Source organism: Dunckerocampus dactyliophorus, chromosome 9 (genome assembly GCF_027744805.1).
Source record: "Dunckerocampus dactyliophorus isolate RoL2022-P2 chromosome 9, RoL_Ddac_1.1, whole genome shotgun sequence".
Lineage (NCBI taxonomy): Eukaryota > Metazoa > Chordata > Actinopteri > Syngnathiformes > Syngnathidae > Dunckerocampus > Dunckerocampus dactyliophorus.
In genome coordinates, this window is record NC_072827.1 from 11,045,742 (window position 1) to 11,065,185 (window position 19,444).

Sequence of the window (19,444 nt, forward strand, 5' to 3'; positions counted from 1 at the left end):
GCAAGTTAATACAGACTTTTTCCTTTAGCCCAATCAAGCTACAAATAGACCTCCACTTGTATGAGCAGTCCACTATGTGACAAGTGCAGGACGATAGTCAAGTAAAAGCGTGTCTAAAAGCAATCCTTCCTAGTTTGGTTTCTGTTTGATTTTAATCAGTGAGTAATTCTATGCTTTAAAGGAAAACTGCACTTTTTGGATTCATCACATCATCATCCACAGTCCTTATGTGAGACATGAACACACGTCTTTCTCTTTTTTTTCCAGATAAAGAGACAGCTCATGACTGCACGTAATGGGATACACCTATGCAGCCTACAAAGACCACGATTAAAACACCTCCAAAAGGTTGTATGGTTTCATACACATGCTGTGACCATGTAGTAACAGGTTCGTTCATAACATGTAACATTTACAGTATTCTGCCGTATTTTGGTCCTGGTTAAGCATGACTGGAATTTCTTTCCTGGGCGCATTGATTTCATATACATGAAGAACGAACGCTGCAACTAGCATTAACTTTTCCAAACTCAAAAACAAAAACAACAGCAGCATCAGCAGCGGGAGCTCCAATATGTAGCGTTACCTTTTGATAGTGCCGAGGCATTGAGAGTGCGGCGCTGATGCACTGCAGGTGAATGTGTGGTCAAGCTAGTTGCTAGCCGGCTAGATGGTGTGGTGTGGCAAGGTGTCAATACGCCAGTAATGTACTTCGATCGGCGTACCAATATTAACAATAATAATAATAATAATAATCTCCTTCCTGAACTACCACCTTTCGTGGTGAAGGAGTTTGCGTGTCCCAATGATCTGAGGAGCTAAGTTTTCGGGGACTTTCTCGCCCCTGGTAGGGCCACCCTTGACAAACAGGTCCTAGAGGAGGGACCAGACAAAGAGTGGCTCAGCACAGCCCAATGAAGAGACAAAACTTTGGACCAAGATTTCCCTTGCCCAGACACGAGTCACTGGGGCCCCCCTCTGGAGCCAGGCCTAGAGGTGGAGCACGATGGCGAGCGTTTCGTAGCCTGCACCCATGGGGTCCGGCCGGGCACAGCCCGAAGAGGTAACATGGGTCCCTCCTCCCATGAGCTCACCACTCGTGGGAGGGACTAAAGAGCTCGGGTGCAGAGTGAGGTAGGTGGCGGCCGAAGGCGGGAGCCTTGGCGGTGTGACCCTCGGTTGCAGAAGCTAGCTCTAGGCACGTGGAATGTCACCTCTCTGGTGGGGAAGGAACCTGAGCTGGTGCGCGAGGTGCAGAAGTTCCGGGTAGATATAGTCGGACTCACTTTAACACACAACAAGGGCTCTGGAAGCAGTCCTCTTGAGAGGGGTTGGACTTTATTCCACTCTGGCGTTGCCAGCAGTGAGAGGCCACGGGCAGGGGTGGCAATTCTGGTTGCCCCCCGGCTCAGGGCCTGTATGTTGAAGTTTAACCCAGTGAGCGAGAGGGTAGTTTCCCTTCGCCTTCGGGTGGGGGGACGGGTCCTGACTGTTGTTTCTGCTTATGTGCCAAACAGCAGTTCAGAATACCCGCCCTTTTTGGAGTCCTTAGAGGGAGTACTGGAGAGTGCTCCCTCGGGGGATTCCCTTGTTTCTGCTGGCGGACTTCAACACTCACGTTGGCAGCGACAGTGAGACCTGGAGTGGTGTGATTGGGAGGAACGTTCCCGCTGATCTGAACCCGAGCGGTGCTTTGTTATTTGACTTCTGTGCGCGTCACAGATTGTCTATAATGAACACCATGTTCAAGCATAAGGGTGTTCATGTGTGCACCTGGCACCAGGACATCCTAGGCTGCAGTTCGATGATCGACTTTGTGTTCACACTCGGAAAGGGGTGGAGTGCCATCTCCAGGTCGTGGATGAGATCCTGCCCCAAGTGGAGGAGTTTAAGTACCTCGGGTTCTTGTTCATGAGTGAGGGAAGGATGGAATGCGAGATCGACAGGTGGACTGGTGTGGCGTCTGCAGTGATGCGGACTCTGCATTGGTCCGTTGTGGTGAAGAGGGAGCTGAGCTGAAAGGTAAAGCTCTCAATTTACCGGCCGAGCTACGTTCCTACCCTCACCTATGGTCACGGTAGTGGCCAAAAGGACAAGGTCGCGTGTACAAGCAGCCGAAATGAGTTGTCTCCGTAGGTGAGAAGCATTGTCACCCGGGAAAAGCTCAGAGTAGAACTGCTGCTCCGCATTGAGAGCAGCCAGATGAGGTGGCTTGGGCATCTGGTCAGCCAACCGGTAGTAGGCATCGGGGAAGACCCAGGACATGTTGGAGAGACTATGTCTCTCTCTGCTGCCCCCGCAACCTGACCCAACCCGATGGATGGAATAATATCAATCTCGCTGTAGCTTTGTTCATATGCACGACACATTATATGTAAATGTAGCGTTGTTAGTGTTTTTTTGAGTATTTTTCAGAAGGCTTTATAGGCGGAATAAGTGTTTCCCATTACTTGGATTCTTAGCTCGGCCTTTTTAGCTGCTCTAGAACTACATCTTGAGAATGCATAGAAAAGAAATAGACATATGTGTTCATATCTCACATAAGGATTGTGGATGATTGTGGATTCCAAAAAAGGACAGTTTTCCTTTAAGTCCAAAATAAATGGAGATTCATTCCTACGGAGGACCAGTAATTAATATGTGAAATTACTCTTACCAAGTTTATTTCTAGTTGACGTTTGCAAATGACCCTAATTTAAAGTAAACACGTTTTTTTCCTCTGTATAACCTTAGCGGTTAGCTGTGAGCTAACACACTTGGGTGGTGTAGGCTAGGAGCTAACAAAATGTTAGCTAACAGACATGGCCAACATAGTTGATTTAAGTAGCTCACCATGACAAAAATGTATCATGTTTTATTTACTTTGATATTGTAAGGCAACTTTTTCCACCATTTTATCCCGTCCCTCAAACAGGAGTAGTCTTTGTTTCTACGTTATTTTTTTAAAGTAAAGTCAATTTACTTTTGCAGATGATACTCACTCAAACTCAACTTGAAAAAGTGAACAGATACCAGCTGCAAAAGTAAATCGACTTAATGTTGTACGGCCTATTATTAGTAAAAAAGAAATCTGCATATTTAAGCAAGTTTAAAATGTTTTTTTCCTAAATTAAACATTTTCAAAAACCGCTAAATGACCTAAAATACAAATATAAGGCATTCAAGGGACACGTTCAATGGATGATATGTAGTATTCTACACTGGTCACTAGGTGTCAGTAATGTTACATTGATAGCCACCGCAGGAAGTACTATAAAAACAGGATTTAAAATGTCATAAACAGCTTTTCTGTGCTCTTAACAATGAAAATATTCCATTTATAAATAAGGAATCCTACTGTGCGGAAATTCACTTATCACTGCCGGGTCTGGAACCGATGAACCGCACTAAACGAGGGATTACTGTATTAGATTAGTTGTAATTCTATTAAAAGCCAACAGAATCATTCATAACATGTATTGATTCACATTAAAGGTGCCTAAATACACATGCAGAAACTCGAGCAGGGAGAAATGTCTAAAAATATTGGTGTTAAGATGTAATAATAGATTATTATGCAATAGAAATTTGATTCTTAAATAATGCCAACATTAACGTAAACACTGTAACATCGCAGAGTTAAATAGTGACGATAATGGCACAAGATTCTGCCAATACAGATGGATACAATGAGAAACAACATTAGCACAAGCAAATCAAGTGCCGATGGACACCAAGCAGCATCGGGTGACCAAACAACTACTTGCAGCACAAGCTTGTCTTTGTTAAGTCCCATAGCGCTGTTTCACAATTCCGTCTGCTTCCGTCTACATATTTCCGACAGATGGTGTCATATGGCGGCAAATTTTTTTTGTCCATGGACGGTAGACAGTACAGCATGAGTAATGTCTAAATGTATCTTAAAATACATCTGCTCATGTATGAATAACGCTTTCACTGAGCCCAGCTTACGGCACACCGAACACCTGAGAAATGTCTGTTTAAAAGTATGAGTCACGAAAGACAGACAAAAACTCGCAATCTTGACTCTTTTGTAGTTTTTACACAACAGTCGCCTTTTCACGATGTGATCCCACGCTCCAGGCATGACTAATCAACTTAAAATCACTCAAACTGTTACAGTAACTACTGTGCGAGCACCATGGCTCATTTCGAAAGTATATTTGGATCACTATTACCTTGGAATACTATTATTTTGGGTAACAGTGGAACCTCAGTTAGCGTGTTTTTCAGTTAACGGCAAAAATTTATAGCCAAATTTTTCCTAGGTTTGCATACATTTTCCCGTTAGCGTACAATGTGGCGCACGTCTTGTCCTGTTATTATTACACTGCCTGAGTCCAAATGTGTTCTCCATGTATATTTATCACAAAACGTTCTTGTTAGCACTTGTGAATACATGGAAACAGGAAGTTAGCACTGTTGCGCCTCCATGGACGTGTATGTAGCCAAAGAAAGTTGCAAGTTGCAACATTTTGATAAAGAAGGTGAGAAACTTTATTGAATTGAAGAAATAACTCATGGCAAAACACGAATGTGGTGTCCAAGTGGATCTCGCTGCCACATCGCCGTCTTTGTCAGCAGTCATGATAAATAAATGTTCAGTTTTCCCATTTATATGCATTTCAAAGTGTTTTCTCCAGGTAAAAGTATAAGTGTAAAACTATAAAAACGTGTTCTGGATTAGCATTTTTGGTTTTCTGTAACGAATGAATTGGATTTATATTATTTCTTATGGGAAAAACTGATTTGGTTAGAGTATGTTTCGGTTAGAGACGGACCTTCTGGAAAGGATTAATGACGGTAACGAAAGTTCCACTGTACTATCTCAGTTCCACCCGTCCGATAGCCATGAATGTCAACAACCCGGTAAGTAACAGTGAAAAACCAATCCAAAGCTTGGTGTCAGAAAGTTTCTTTAAACCAGATGAAAAATGAATAAAAGAGTTTAAAAAACGTACGCCTTCCTTTTTCAGACGGAATTGTAAACATCACAGTGGGACAGAGCTTTTATGAAAGAGTTACTGAAAGTGTATTAAGGTCAAATGGAATAAAAAAAGCAATATCACCATGAAGAAGTTGTAATATTTTGAGAATTAAATTGTAATTTTTTTTTTTTTAAAGTGAATTACAAAATTTCCAAACAAATTTACATACAACAGTCTGAGACCCAGAGCCACTGGTCCTCTCTCTGTAAACTCTTTATGATTGCATGTTGCTCCAGAAAGTACTTCTGGTCAGTAAATCCTTGAGAAGTCTGTTTTAGTAAGCTTTTAAAAAGGTTTCAGAACAAGTCATTTGATCAGCGCACACTGCTATCAAGCCTTCATATGATTGTTCAGCTGTTCAGATTCACAGTAAGTAGCTGAAAAGTCTGCATTCGTGCTACGTACTGTAGGACTGCAGCACAATTAAAGGTCTAGGAATAAGAATGAAAATGCTCTCCTTACTTTAAATCTGTAAGCATCCTTTCACTGGAATGTATGCTCACCACGGACAATATGTGAGGAGAATTCATAGCGGTCTTTGCTGTGGTGACCACAGATGTTACACTCCAGTGGATTTCTGTATCCATGGCAACCCATGTGGATCGTGTACATGACATGGTCCAAGAAGAGCACTTGGCAATGGTCGCACTGGAAAGCTCGCAACTCCCGGCCTTCTCGTCCAAACACCCGCACCGCTTCCTGACTGGCGAGCCTCTCAGTGGATTCTCGCAAGACCCCAGCCCCGATTCCTGACCCACTTCTGGGTGACACCTCTGTCGCATGATCACCCGAATAAACCGCGGGACTTGAGCGCGATCTTTGGCTTGGAGGGAGATTGCTACCGGGGTTGGCATGTCGTTCCTGAGGGCTGCTGCGGGCCGAGTCAGGGGACTCTCCTCCACTGATACTTGGCGATTCTTCTTGTCCTGACTGGGTCGGTCTACCCTGCCGTGCAGCAGGCCCATTGGAGATGGTGTGGCTGGGAAACTCCGAAGATAATGGTGGCTGAGGTGGCAGTAAGTCCATGTTCCCTGTACGCTCCGCTCTGTGGCCAAGAGGCAGAACATGATGATAGAGCGGGTTGACCATGGGCACAACCTCAGTCATGGAGAGAGGGTGCCCTGGGTGTTGGATAATGGGGCGAAGTGTGTCTGATCCCAGGTAAGTGATGGCATTACTCATCGCCTGGTCCATCATGTGAGGTGTGAATTCAGGCTGCTTCTCAAACTTTAGGCCCATTTCATATCCCATTTCAGGGTAGCTGTAGCGCACCATTTTTTCACCTGTATAAAACAGAGCAGGGAGATTACTGGGGAACCAGAGATTCTCACTTTCTTTAACATCAAATCAAAAGTTGGCCGGTAAAATGCAATATTGCAACACGATCGGACAGCGTTTGAGATGTATCGTGTGAAAACTTAATAAGAGATGTGCGAGTCACGAATGAGTCGTTCAAAGCTCGCTCGAGCTGGGCCGGTGGAACATGTTTCACATGTGCAAGTTTCTACAAAGCCCAATTCAGGCAAGTTTCTGCGCATGCGGGTGAACCGAGTGAATTCAATACCTGATTCACGTCAGTGAGTGACTGTAAAAGGAATGGCGTTTCCCATCACTATAACTTAACTTGAATGTTTTCTGCTGCATAACACCTACTTTTTGGATTTGCATTCATATTATCACCAGCTGTTAACAGACGGGATGTCACAAAGAGCTCCTCAAATAAACACAGTTAGGAAAAGAAAAGGCTAGTTGTTTCTCCAACACAAGGGATGAGAAAACAATGAGAAAGCGCTTCATACGCCTGTATCAGATTTAAATTATTTGTTGTGGTTATCCCGACTCCTGTTGCTATTATTTTAACTTTTCAGCTGTACCAGGCCAGAGTTTGTTTGCACCCAGAGCGAGAGCCACCCCTTCAAAGACATCTACTGTATGTGAGAAACAAACCAATCAAATATGAACACACCCTAAGTGTCTTAATTGGCGGGATTAAAATGTGGAGCCAGCCAAAATGCCACAGTTAGGTATGGTGTTCAAAGTTGTCGCTTCTCTGTCCGTTGTTCTCGTGCTGCAGGTTTTGCGCACAATTCATTTTTTGTTTTTGACCTTAGAATTTGTGAATGCAAATGAAATTATCCTTGGTAGCATTTTGACTCATCCCAGTGTTAATCACTGCCACCCTCCAGCACTTTGCAACTCAAAGAAATGTAATCCACACCCTGGTTGTTTGTTCTTAAACCTGATTGGATGTTATCAGATGTATTCAATGAGGCAGATTCTGTGGGAAAGCGTGTTGTCTTGCTGTAAATGACTTAACAATGGTCACGTTTGAATGGACACACACTGTGCTCGACACACTCACTGAAAATCTAAAGTATTTTCAAGTCATTGGACTAAAATCCTGAGTCATTGATGTCAAAGTCCAAGTCTGCAACTCGCAAGTCTTTGATGATATTATCAAGTCGAGTTCGACTCAAATTAGACTTGAGTCAGAGTCGCATGACTTGAGTCTTTAAATTTTGTTCAGTTTGTTGTAGGGATTCACTATATTTTTTTCCCAAACCGATACCGGTAACTTTCTGCTTCCCAAGAGCAGAAACCATTATTACTATACTACTATACTATAGTATAGTATTCTATAGTACTATACTATACTACTATACGATTATATTTTTTTTAAATTTAGATTGAACTGTAATTTGTGCACACCTGGAAGTAAGAAACTCAAATATAAAAATAACACAAGTCAAACAATAGGGTAAAGAAGTCCCACACATGATTGTTTACAAGTGAGCTTAGGGGTGTTGTGAAGCAGGTCACAGAAAAGGAGCACTTGATTTGCTCACCTTAGCACAATGACACACCACAGTACGGGTAATCGTGCCTAATTGGAGAGTTGTTGTTTTTTTTTTTACTATTGGCTATTGGTTATTATATTTTTATGGGAATCACGACATAATTCCTCATATTTGTCCTACTTTGTTCACTTCCTGTATAGAGAGGAAAAGTTTTAGTGCCCGGTCAAGGAAAAGGAAGAAAAACAAGTTTAAATAAAACAGGAGTCCAATTTAATACAAGTAACCAAATAGGAATACATTTAGATTTCATGTTCAAATAAATGATTTGAATAAAATTGAATATAGATACTGAATGTTTGCATAATGTTTGCATAAATAATGACAAGTAAAACAAGACATTGATGTCATCTTCAATATTTGTCCATTTCCTTGATGTCTTTGACAGCAAGTATTCCTCCGGTCCTGAGAGGTTCGATAGGAAGTTTTTTAATAGCCACGAAAGAAGGTACAATTTTAAAAAAGCAACCTAAAAATCCTGCGCTAAATATCCTGCCTTGCGCTAAATATTTGATGGGTGCAAGTATGAGGCTTGGAAAGCCCCATCCACCTACTAATACATGCCAAACCCTCCACAATAGGGATGCGGTGAGCTGTTGTCTCTCAACAAGTTGCAAGTAGCAAAGTTACAGGTGTACCTAACCACAGAATGAAAACCATTTCCTCTCCTCTCGTGGTTGGCCTGCTCTAACGTCCTCAATCTGTGTACCTAATGCGTGCCAAAATAATATACAACGTCGTGTTGAAACACAGACAAACTTAATTTAACTTGTTTAGAAGTTTTGAAGTTACAATGTGTCTGTGATTGGCTGGCGACCAGTCCAGGGTGTACCCCGCCTGTCGCCCGAAGTCACCTGGGATAGGCTCCAGTATACCCCCGTGACCCTCATGAGGAGAATAGAAAATGGATGGATGGAGTTACAATGTGTGCCCGCAAACTCTGAGACAAAAGTTATATACCTAAATTTTAGGGGTGCAACAATATCTGTGTATCACCTGTTCGAATCGAATACTGCAACCCACACATAGACGTCACATGACATCTGTCAGCTGACATGAAAAGCTGAAGCAATCAGCAGCTTCAGTTGTGGCTGGCGGCAGTTCGCGTCTCAAAATGGCATTTTTCAGCGATATGATCCAAATTACGGATAAAATAAGTCAGCGGTAAGAAGCATTTACATACATTAAATACAATACAATATATACAATAAAAGTCCTCATAGCATTTGTAGCGGCTGGTTCCATGAAAAATCTTTTAAAAAAGTCAATTTCACCAAGCCCGCCCTTAAATTCATTACAGAAATTCTTCACTTACTTGTTGTTGCTATTATTTTATGATGGATTGAAAAATGTACGCATTGCTTACGTTTTTTATGTGCTGCCTTGACTTTGTCTGTATCGTCATTTCTAATTGTAATAACAAACTGGATGTGTACATGAAGCTCCGTAGTTTAACTGAAATACGAATCAATCTATGAACAGAACTATCGATCAATTATGTGTAATTGTCTTTATTGCCATGTTGGATTGAATTGTGAAGTCAATGAAGTTAATGAAGAAGATGGTGAAAAAAAAAGAAAGATGAGGAGTACCTTGCAAAACCAAGCAGCGCCAGAAGTCGCATAAATGGTAAGAAGTATTTTATTTATTGTTGGCTAGCTTCAGTGTAACAACGTTACAAAAAGAATAAATTCAGAGACTTATTATATTCTAAAATTGTTGGTCTTATTTACGCATTTAGTTGTGCTCAGTGTTAAAAAATATTATATGACTCTCACGGAACTACAATACATCCCTATGTATTGTATATGTATTGTTATGTATACTGTCATGAAGTTACGATGAAAAATGTATTTTTTAAATTGATCCAGGTTGTGAAAAAATATTACATTTGTTGTCTGGGCAGTCAAATTATTCATTCAAAAGCAAATACTAGCATATTGCTGTCAGCCATCTTTTTGTTTGCTTGACTTTGATGTTTTGAGGTATTGCTTGGACTGAGAAAACTAATACCTCATCCATCCCGAATGAGATTGCCATTTTTTCCTTGAGCAATTTGACATCCAAAGACAGACAGCCAGCGCAGGGTAAGAATATAAAGCCTTTGTTAGCCTTTGGGCCCAAAATGGTCCCTCCCTGCAATAATGCAAATTATTATTCACTCTTTTTTTACTTCACTAATATATAAAGTAATCCCTTGTTTATCACGGTTAATTGGTTCTAGACCTGACTGTGATAAGTGAATTTCTGCGAAGTAGAAGTCCTTATTTTTAAATGGGATATTTTTGTAGTTATGGCATGGAAAACCTGTTTATGGTCTTGAACATTATTAGAGCCCTGTAGACATGAAGTAACACATCTGTAGTCACTTTTACATTCGTATTACCCAATGTAGCAGACATTATAAGACATATAAGACGTATAAGACATAAATAGAATGGATAAGAAGTGATGTTGGGGTTTAGTTTTAGCTAGATTACAGCCACAACAGTAGCCCGTGTTGTTATTATTATCATTATTATTATTATTCATTATTATGTTATTATTAGCCTGTTGTTCCAGCAATTAAGTCTGTTGCTTGTCTCACCGAGTGATTACTGACACCTAGTGACCAATGTAGAATACTTCAACTTCTTAATTCCTTTTATTTGTATTTTAATTCATTAATACCTTAGTCACACTAGAGGTACAATGAGCCAGCCCGTCAGAATGACAATTTGTAGTTTATTCCTGGATATTTAAAGTGCATTCTAAAAATGTTGACTGCATTTTGAGTACATTTATTGGCCATTGTCGTGGCCGGCCCCCATGTTTTGAGCATGCTGAAAACAATTGAGGTGGATTGTAAGTGGAAAAATATTGAACTGCACTCTGACTGCATTGTAAATATCCTTGCGGTATTCCAACAGCATTCCAAACATTCTGATTGCATTCGAAATCCCCCCCCCAAAACGTCACTATGAAGCTCCTTATTCACATCAGTCCATACGCCAAGGAAAAAAGGAGACAAGGTAACTCCACCAGCGGCCACCGGTGTGGACAGTGCAGAGGTGCTGAAACCCAAGAAGCCCTCTGAAACGTCGCTCACGATTGACGCGTCGCTAATTCACATCACACTATGACGCCAAAGAAAAAAGGAGCCAAGCTTACGAATTTCAAATCCTCTCCTGAGTGTGGCGCAAATTTCAAAACTTTTTCATTCCGGCTGATTCTGCTTGATTCGTGCTCAGTGTAATGGGGGCTTTAGCCATTTTTCTGCTTGACTATGCTTAATTTAGGCAGAAAATACATAAAATGTTCTTCAATATGCATATTTTGTGACTAATAATAGGCTGTATTCAACCACGAAACGGCATTATTTATTAATATATGTTTGAAAAAAACGGCATAGACTGAAACCACGAAATTTGAAGCGAGGGATGACTGCATATATACATTTTTTGCAATAGACGGGATCGGGAAATTTTCAAAATAATAATTAAAAAAACAAATTTCCCAATCAAGTTTCACCGAATTAGCCTTAAAAGTGACCGTTAGTTTGAGAATGAACAATCAAATAAGCAGAATGTACAGGTCTGGGGACCTTGGTGCCTAATCAAAGTGGTTCCTCCCCCCCATCCTTTCATTTTCTGCTTGCGCCACTCAGTGGAAAAAGTCTGCATAGCGGTGATCTGGGTGGATGAGGCTGGCGGTGTTGTAAATACCCACCCACAAATTTCTGGGGAGTGGTGCTCTTCCTCTTCCCGACGTTACTGTGCAGTCTTTCAATAACAAGTGGACGATCAAACGTCGTCATGGGCCTCGGGTCTTTAGGAACCTCACCTAGGAAAAATAATATAAGTCATTTTCATAAACATCAAACATGTTCAATCGGCTGCACTGGCTTGTTTCTAAGGCTGATCAGTCAGCCTGTGGCAAGGTTTCAGTCTTAGAAACACACTTTACCTGCGTAAGAGCCCGTGTTGGTAGCTGGCTCCAAGCCGATGCTGTGCAGGTAACTATGACAGCGTTCTCTATGCTCCTCCAGGGAGCTGCGCTGTTTGTAGCTCCGCCCACAGTAGTTACACTTGTGAGGTTTGCCAACTGAAAGTGAAGACGTTCATATTAATTTAAGATGCATTGACAAATGAGTGCCGGTAGTATCAAGTGAGTTAATGAAAACAGTTCAAATACCAAACGTACACCTCATTCTCCTTGTTAATTGGTTCCTCATTTGCATTTTTCATTGCTCTGTTTAATTCTACACAGTCTTTTAAAACTTAATTTAATAATTACTCTCGAAAAAAACTAAATGAGTTGTGTGTTAAATCTACCACTGCCACACTAATTGCCAGTACTTGCAATTATGCTCTAATTATATATCATTGACTAAAAATATAAATGAATAAATTCAATTGAGATGATGCAGCCCTCGAAAGATGAGTTTCAAGACTTTTGCGGGATCTGAAGGATTCGTATTGTGTCATTCAGTAATCTTGTGGTCTGTTGCCATCGACACAACTCGAAACTATTGCTCATTGTGTATTTTTTTGTACGAACAGATACAAAATGCGGTGGCTAATAACAGCAAGTTTCAATATGATTCAAGTGTGGGTTGTTATTCCTGCAGGGCAAGACATTTTTACCTTTGCATATTGAGCAACCCACTGACACACGACATTGTGCAAATGTCAGACAGACCTTGACAGTGAATCTTTCAGATGCTATTCTTAATCATGCGATAGTCCACCACTGCAGTCTTCAGAATCACTTGACTGCACTAAGCTGATAGGGTGGATTCAACATTCACAAACCTGCGCAAATTTGGGGATTTTTTTACTCCACAATATTAATTTTTTTCTCTGAAGATGTTTTTTCCACAGAGCACACATCTTATTCACCCTAAGTTGATAATAATTTATAAATATGTAATACTACAAGTAAAATGTACAGCATTAATGTACCGATGTTAAAAAAAACCCAACACATTTTATGTGTTTATGTCTTCATGCGTCACTGATAATGTTTTTTTCATCAAGCATTGAGATTTTGCACTTTGTTCGTCAGTCCTTGAACGCACCACAGCTCCTATGAGACGTAAAAGTGAAACTTGTATATAACCGTTTCGTTCATTGGTGAGTACATCCACATTTTGTACAGTGCAACCTCCGTTTCCGTCATTAATTCGTTCCAAAATGTCTGACAAACACCAATACGTACAATTTTTCCTTGAGGAAATGATGTAAATCCAGTAAATTTGTTCCAGCTACCCAAAAATATGAACAAAAAATACATTTTTATAGAGAATTATTGTAGTTTTACATACCGAAAACAATGCGAAATAATGATGGCGAATGGCGACCAATAGATGGAACTTATGTTTGATGCGAACTTCCTGTACATCCTGGCGAGATCGAATTCAGTCGTGTTTCTCACCGTCGTTATGAAATTGCTGGCACTCGCAACTTTCTTTGGCTCCATGGCGGGTTATTTAGCAGTCGCACTCAATAAAAAATGCACAGATGGTGTGTCAGCAACACACTGGGCGCTTTGTTTGGACAAAACCGACTGGCTTGTTAAGTGCAATATTGTACAAAAACTGAGGCAACATTTTTGACAAAATAGGCCTGCGCGAAAACCAAGGTTTGACGGTCCAGTAATCCCTCACTATTTTGCGCTTTGAATTTCAAGGCTTCAAAAATATATGAATAAATCATCACTGTTTCGTGGTTGAATGTCGCCTGTTCTTAAAAAAATGCATATTTAAGCACATTGGACAAAAAATCTTAAATCCTAAAGTAAGCATTTTTAAGAATACACTGGATACATGAACGAGAAGACGCGTTGAAAGACCTTTGTATGTAGTATTTTGCTGTACTACAGAAACAGTACTGTACAGAAACCGGAAGTTAAAAAAGGAACAACATGGATCTCTCTCAATGCTGACATGTGTGGCCCTTTTTTATGTCTTATTTATGTCTTTTTTTTCTCTTATTATGTCTACTATATTGGGTAATGAGTGTAAAGGTGACTATAGGTGTGTTATTACATATCTAGAGGGCTTAAAATTGAGATTCGAGCAAACAAAGAATAACCCATACAGTCCCAAACTCACACTTTAGCAGTCCAAAAACTGTGTGAGTAACTCCTGAAGCTAGAAATGACAGCGATGTCTGACCTTGATTTTAAAGATGCAAAAGAGGGGGGAACATATCCTCCCTGCTAGGAAAGTGGGTTACAGTTGAAAGACTTAAGCAAGGCTGCTTTTTTTTTTTTTTTTAACAGACACTTTCCTCCTCAGCAAGCCAAGCAATGTAATGAAACATGTCCTTGGTTCCTAGCAACAAAGCCTCTGCAGTTAGATGATTGCATCTACCAGACCACACAATCAACAAGTACAAATGAGGGTGGGGTGGGGTGGGGGCTAGCGTATGTGATTGTTATGCGAGGGTAGAGATGGATGTAGACATGCAGATAGACAACTAGACTCTGTGTCAAACTATGCAACATTTGTCAGACAGGGTTTCATATAAATAAAGTCTAAACTGATTTGCAAGAGTTTTTAACTGCGTCATACGAAAACTGAGCTTTCATTGCTTATGTTACTATGTGAAAAATGACCACTAACTACAGTACTGGATGGCGGGGCTTCAACATGATCTTTCTAAGTAGTGACAAAGTCATTACGAGAACCACAAAAGTTACTCTTTTTTTCTGAGTTACAGTCACAAAAAGGGAGAGACAGAAAGGGAGGAAAAGTCTTACCAGCATGGGTTCGCAAATGACCCGTGAGAGCATCACGGCGGCGGCAGGCGTAGTTGCAGAAGGGACATTTGAAGGGTTTTTCTCCAGTGTGCAACTTGATGTGTCGCAGCAGATTCCCCTTCTGAGTGAATGAGACACCACACTGGTTGCACTGGAATGGCCGGTCACCTTGAGGAGGCATACGCAGACGATTATTGTCAACATTTTCAGGAAATGTCAACAAAAAGGCTGATTTGCATTTGACAAAAGTTCACCTCTGTCTTTGTGAACATGAAATAATGTATTTTTTAATTATCTTAATGGACATGGAGGAGAGACGAGCTATGTGAGGTGACTAAAGTATCAGTTAAAGATGCTGTTGCGCAGCAGTGGTCGCCAACCTTTTTGAGCCCAAGATCCCTGGTCTCGGGCCGTGAACTTGCACAAGATCTACCCGCCCCCACCGACCAGGATATATGTACACACTGCCGGTCAAAGGTTTTAGAACACTCCAATTTCTTTGGAGGAAAAAGCTACATTTTTAAGTGTTAAGATGGTCTGTCTCTCTTCCATTGTTAATTCCCTTTTTTCTTGCCATTTTTGGAGCAACAGATTACTTTCTCCAGTACAATGCTGTTCAACTGATGTTCACGAGGGTATAGTACCACAGTTTGTTCCGAACAATGTTTTTATGCAGACAGAGGAGGTAGTAAGTACTCCAGAACTTGGAGCACCTGTAGGAATTAGTTGCACCGACTGCCAAGGCTTGATCATCCTCCATTTCTGCAGAACAGCTTTTAAATTGTTGACCCATTTTGTGGTCCCTGAAACAGGCCTTTTTGTATAATTCTGAAATACACATTCTTTTTCAGTTTTGGGTAACCTTACCTTTTTTTTAAGCTCTGGCACTTCACCACTTACCTTTGTACCATTTCAAGCTACTCATTGGACTTGAACGACTTGAATTTCAATAAATAACTGGAAAAATTTGGGTGTTCTAAAACTTTTGACCGGTAGTGTGTACATATTTATTTATTTTGTAGAAAAGTTTACTTTTATTTTGTAGAAAGTAATGTAAAAAGTGATAGATATTTAAAGCTTTGTCTTTAATGACAAAGCTTTGTGTTATTATCGGTTGTTGGTGTCATTTCAGCCTTTTCTCGTGCCTTTTGCTCAGTTTTTAAAATTTTTGCTGCTTTTGTTTCTGCAGTGATGCGATGACAAATGAGCCAAAGGCCACAGTTGGCCCGTGAGCTGCACTTTGGCCACGCCTACTTTTGTGGATCTTCGTCGGGGTCGGGCTTTGCTCGATAAGCAGACAACAACTCGGCTTGTTGGCTCACTGTTGTGTGCAGGCTATGCAGTATATAACTCTATGGATGTCATGTTCTGCATTCTGCTCTGCTGCCCTCTGCTGTTTTTGTGTTGCAGCACATCCCTGAACATGACCCAGACCTAATCACACACACCTGCAGCTCATTACCTCCTCCCTTCTTAAGCTGCAGCCAAACAATCTACCAGTGCCAGATTGTACTCCTTGACTCCCTGACCTCCTGTTCCTTGCTCCCGCTTAGCCCGGCTTCTTGTTCCTTACCCTGCATTCTGGCTCCCTTACCTGCTTGTTCATTCAGCCTTGTATCCAAGATATCTCCTGTCAGGTTTGCCTACAGTGTTTTTTGTTTGTACTTTGGTTTTTGTTCCTGACAGCCTTTTGCTGTCAGTGTTTTTCGTTGGTTAACCGTTAGTGGATTTTCCTTAGTTGTACTTTTACCTTGTGGACTCTTTCTGTTTCGTATTAAAGTATTTTTGTTACTATTTTTGACTCTGGTTGTCTGCATTGGGATCCTGATTCCTGTCGTGGCTCCCACCACGCCTGACAGAACAATCTGGCCAAAATGGATCCCGCAGACATGGAGCACTTCCGCTCGGCCCTGGCACATCAAGGCCAATTAGTCGGTGGCCACGAGAAGACCCTCCAAGGCATCATGGAGGCCATATCGGTCCTATCTGCCGGCATGGACGCTCTAAACCTACGACTCGCCAGCACCTCCTCTCACCCGCCACCAGAGGTCGGTACGTCCCCACACGCCTTAGACGCACCACATGGCGCAGCTGCACACGCACCTGTATCTCATCAGCTGCGAGAGCCTAATATCCCTCACCCTGCTCGCTTCTCTGGAGATTCGGACTCCTGCAACCAGTTTCTACACCAGTGTTCCCTCGTTTTTGACCAGCAGCCCACCACGTACACATCGGACCAATCCAAGGTAGCATTCATAATGAGCTTACTCTCGGGTAGAGCCGCTACGTGGGCTATGGTTGCGAGCACATCTATGCCTGCCATACGCACCTCCTTACCTATGTTCCTGGAAGAAATCAGACGGGTTTTTCACCATCCCATTCGGGGAATGGAAGCAGCTAGCCGACTACTAGACATGAAACAGAAAGGACGCTCGGTGGCAGATTTTTCTATTGATTTCCGAGTGCTTGCTGTAGAGAGTGGGTATCCCGATACCGTTCTCCGAAGTATTTTTCGCAAAGCACTCGATGTACACATTAAAGATGAGCTGGTGGCTAAGGACAACACTACTTCCCTCAACGGCCTTATCAATTTAGCCATAGAGTTAGAGAACCGCATAAGGGAGAGGGTGAGAGAGTACACCAAGGAGGGATACGGCGGCAGGTTGTCAATTCCTACCAGGATATCATTACCATCTCCTGAGGGACAGAGGCTCGAACCAGGGATCGGAGACGCCGTGGCCGTACTACCAGAGGTTCCCATGCAACTTGGGGGACGACGCCTCGCCGCCGAGGAAAGAGCACGTCGTCGCAAGCTGGACCTCTGCCTCTACTGTGGAGATCCGGGGCATCGACTCCTCCAATGCCCCATTCGACCACATCGTCGCCAAGGATCGACTTCTGGATCAGCAGCGGAGTTAAAGCCAAGATCCAGGAGCAACCAACCGGCTACGGAGGACCATCCAGCCATGGGGAGCTGTGAGTACCTCCATGATTCAGCCACTACAGCGGAGGAGGTTTCCTTCAAGAGACTTCAAATTAAGGGAGTAATTATAAAGAAAGAGAGAAGTATTGACATAACCGCACTTATTGACTCGGGCGCCGATGACTGTTTCTTGGACACTACGTTTGTTCTCAAACATAATATCAGCATGATTAAGTTACCTGCTAAGAAGGAGGTCTGGTCTTTGGATAGGCGCTTCCTGGCGGCCATTACACACCAAACCGAACCGCTTATCCTTCATCTCTCTGGTAACCACTCCGAGACCATCCGTTTTTATGTCATGCCCTCCCAGTCCGCACCACTAGTGCTGGGGTTAACCTGGCTTAAGCTTCACAACCCACTCTTAGATTGGAACAAATTGCACGTCTCCAGTTGGAGCCCGTTTTGTCACGCTAACTGTCTCCGTTCGGCTCGATCCAATGTTCCCTCTTCCATATCCCCAGAGGAAGTTATAGATCTTACAGGAATTCCTAGCGAATACCACGACTTAAAGCAAGTGTTCAGTAAGGACCGTGCGCAAACACTTCCCCCTCATCGACCGTACGACTGCGCCATAGAATTACTCCCTAACGCCACATTTCCTAGCGCCAAATTGTATAACATCTCCGCTCCAGAACAAAAAGCCCTCAAAGAGTACATTTCCTCTTCCCTAGCAGCCGGTCTTATTCGACCCTCTTCCTCGCCACTGGGGGCGGGTTTTTTCTTTGTTGCCAAGAAAGACAAATCTCTACGGCCCTGTATCGATTACCGGGGGCTCAATAGCATCACGGTCCGCAATAGTTACTCCTTGCCACTTATGGATTCTGCCTTTTCCGCTTTACACTCTGCACGCATTTTTTCAAAATTGGATCTCCGCAACGCCTATCATCTGGTACGCATAAAGGATGGAGATGAGTGGAAGACCGCGTTTAACACACCGCTGGGGCATTTCGAATATCTGGTGATGCCTTTCGGTCTCACGAACGCCCCGGCGGTGTTCCAAAACCTCATTAACGATGTTCTCAGCGACATGATAAATCAATTCTGTTTCGTATATTTGGATGACATACTTATCTTTTCCAGGAATCTTCAAGACCACACCACTCATGTCCGACTAGTTCTCCAGCGTTTAATGGAGAATAGGCTCTACGTTAAGGCAGAGAAGTGCGACTTTCACGCCACTTCGGTGCCATTTCTGGGGTACATTGTGGAGAAAGGTCAACTGCGTGCCGATCCCGCCAAGATCCAGGCGGTGGTCGAGTGGCCTACTCCCAAATCAAGGAAGCACTTGCAGAGGTTTCTCGGGTTCGCCAACTTCTACAGGCGATTCATACGTAATTTCAGCAGCAAAGCAGGACCTCTGACTAGGCTTACATCACCTAAAATTCCGTTTGTATGGACCCCAGAGGCTAATTCTGCGTTTAACACACTCAAGACCTTGTTTACTTCCGCTCCGGTTCTGGTACATCCTGATCCTAATTTACAATTTTCTGTTGAGGTTGACGCTTCTGATACGGGAGTGGGAGCCGTGCTGTCCCAGCGGTCCCCGGTCGACCAGAAACTGCATCCCTGCGCCTTCTTCTCGCGTCGCCTCACACAGGCTGAAGGGAACTACGATGTGGGCAACAGGGAGCTGTTGGCCATCGTTCTCGCGCTGCGGGAGTGGCGGCATTGGCTGGAGGGCGCAGTTCATCCTTTTATAGTTATCACCGACCACAAGAACTTGTCCTATATCAGAACCGCCCAGAGACTCAATGCCAGACAAGCCCGTTGGTCACTGTTCCTAACACGCTTCAATTTCTCCATCACCTACAGACCCGGTTCACGCAATATTAAACCTGACGCCCTGTCCAGAGTCTTCAGTCCCACGGAGGAGG

General features: G+C 42.6%; 1 protein-coding gene across 3 annotated transcripts in view; it reads right to left on the minus strand.

Moving 5' to 3' along the window:
• Positions 1–1,793: 1,793 nt before the first annotated feature.
• ikzf2 (IKAROS family zinc finger 2) overlaps positions 1,794–19,444 on the minus strand; it is a 41,114-nt gene continuing 23,463 nt past the window's right edge. For all 3 annotated transcript variants that reach the window (XM_054787047.1, XM_054787048.1, XM_054787046.1), the window contains 4 exons: positions 14,588–14,755; positions 11,789–11,926; positions 11,552–11,665; positions 1,794–6,271 (listed from right to left, as the gene is read on the minus strand). In XM_054787047.1, the coding sequence (XP_054643022.1) occupies positions 5,472–6,271; positions 11,552–11,665; positions 11,789–11,926; positions 14,588–14,755 (1,220 nt within the window). In that variant the 3' untranslated portion in view covers positions 1,794–5,471. The remainder of the gene's footprint in view (positions 6,272–11,551; positions 11,666–11,788; positions 11,927–14,587; positions 14,756–19,444) is intronic.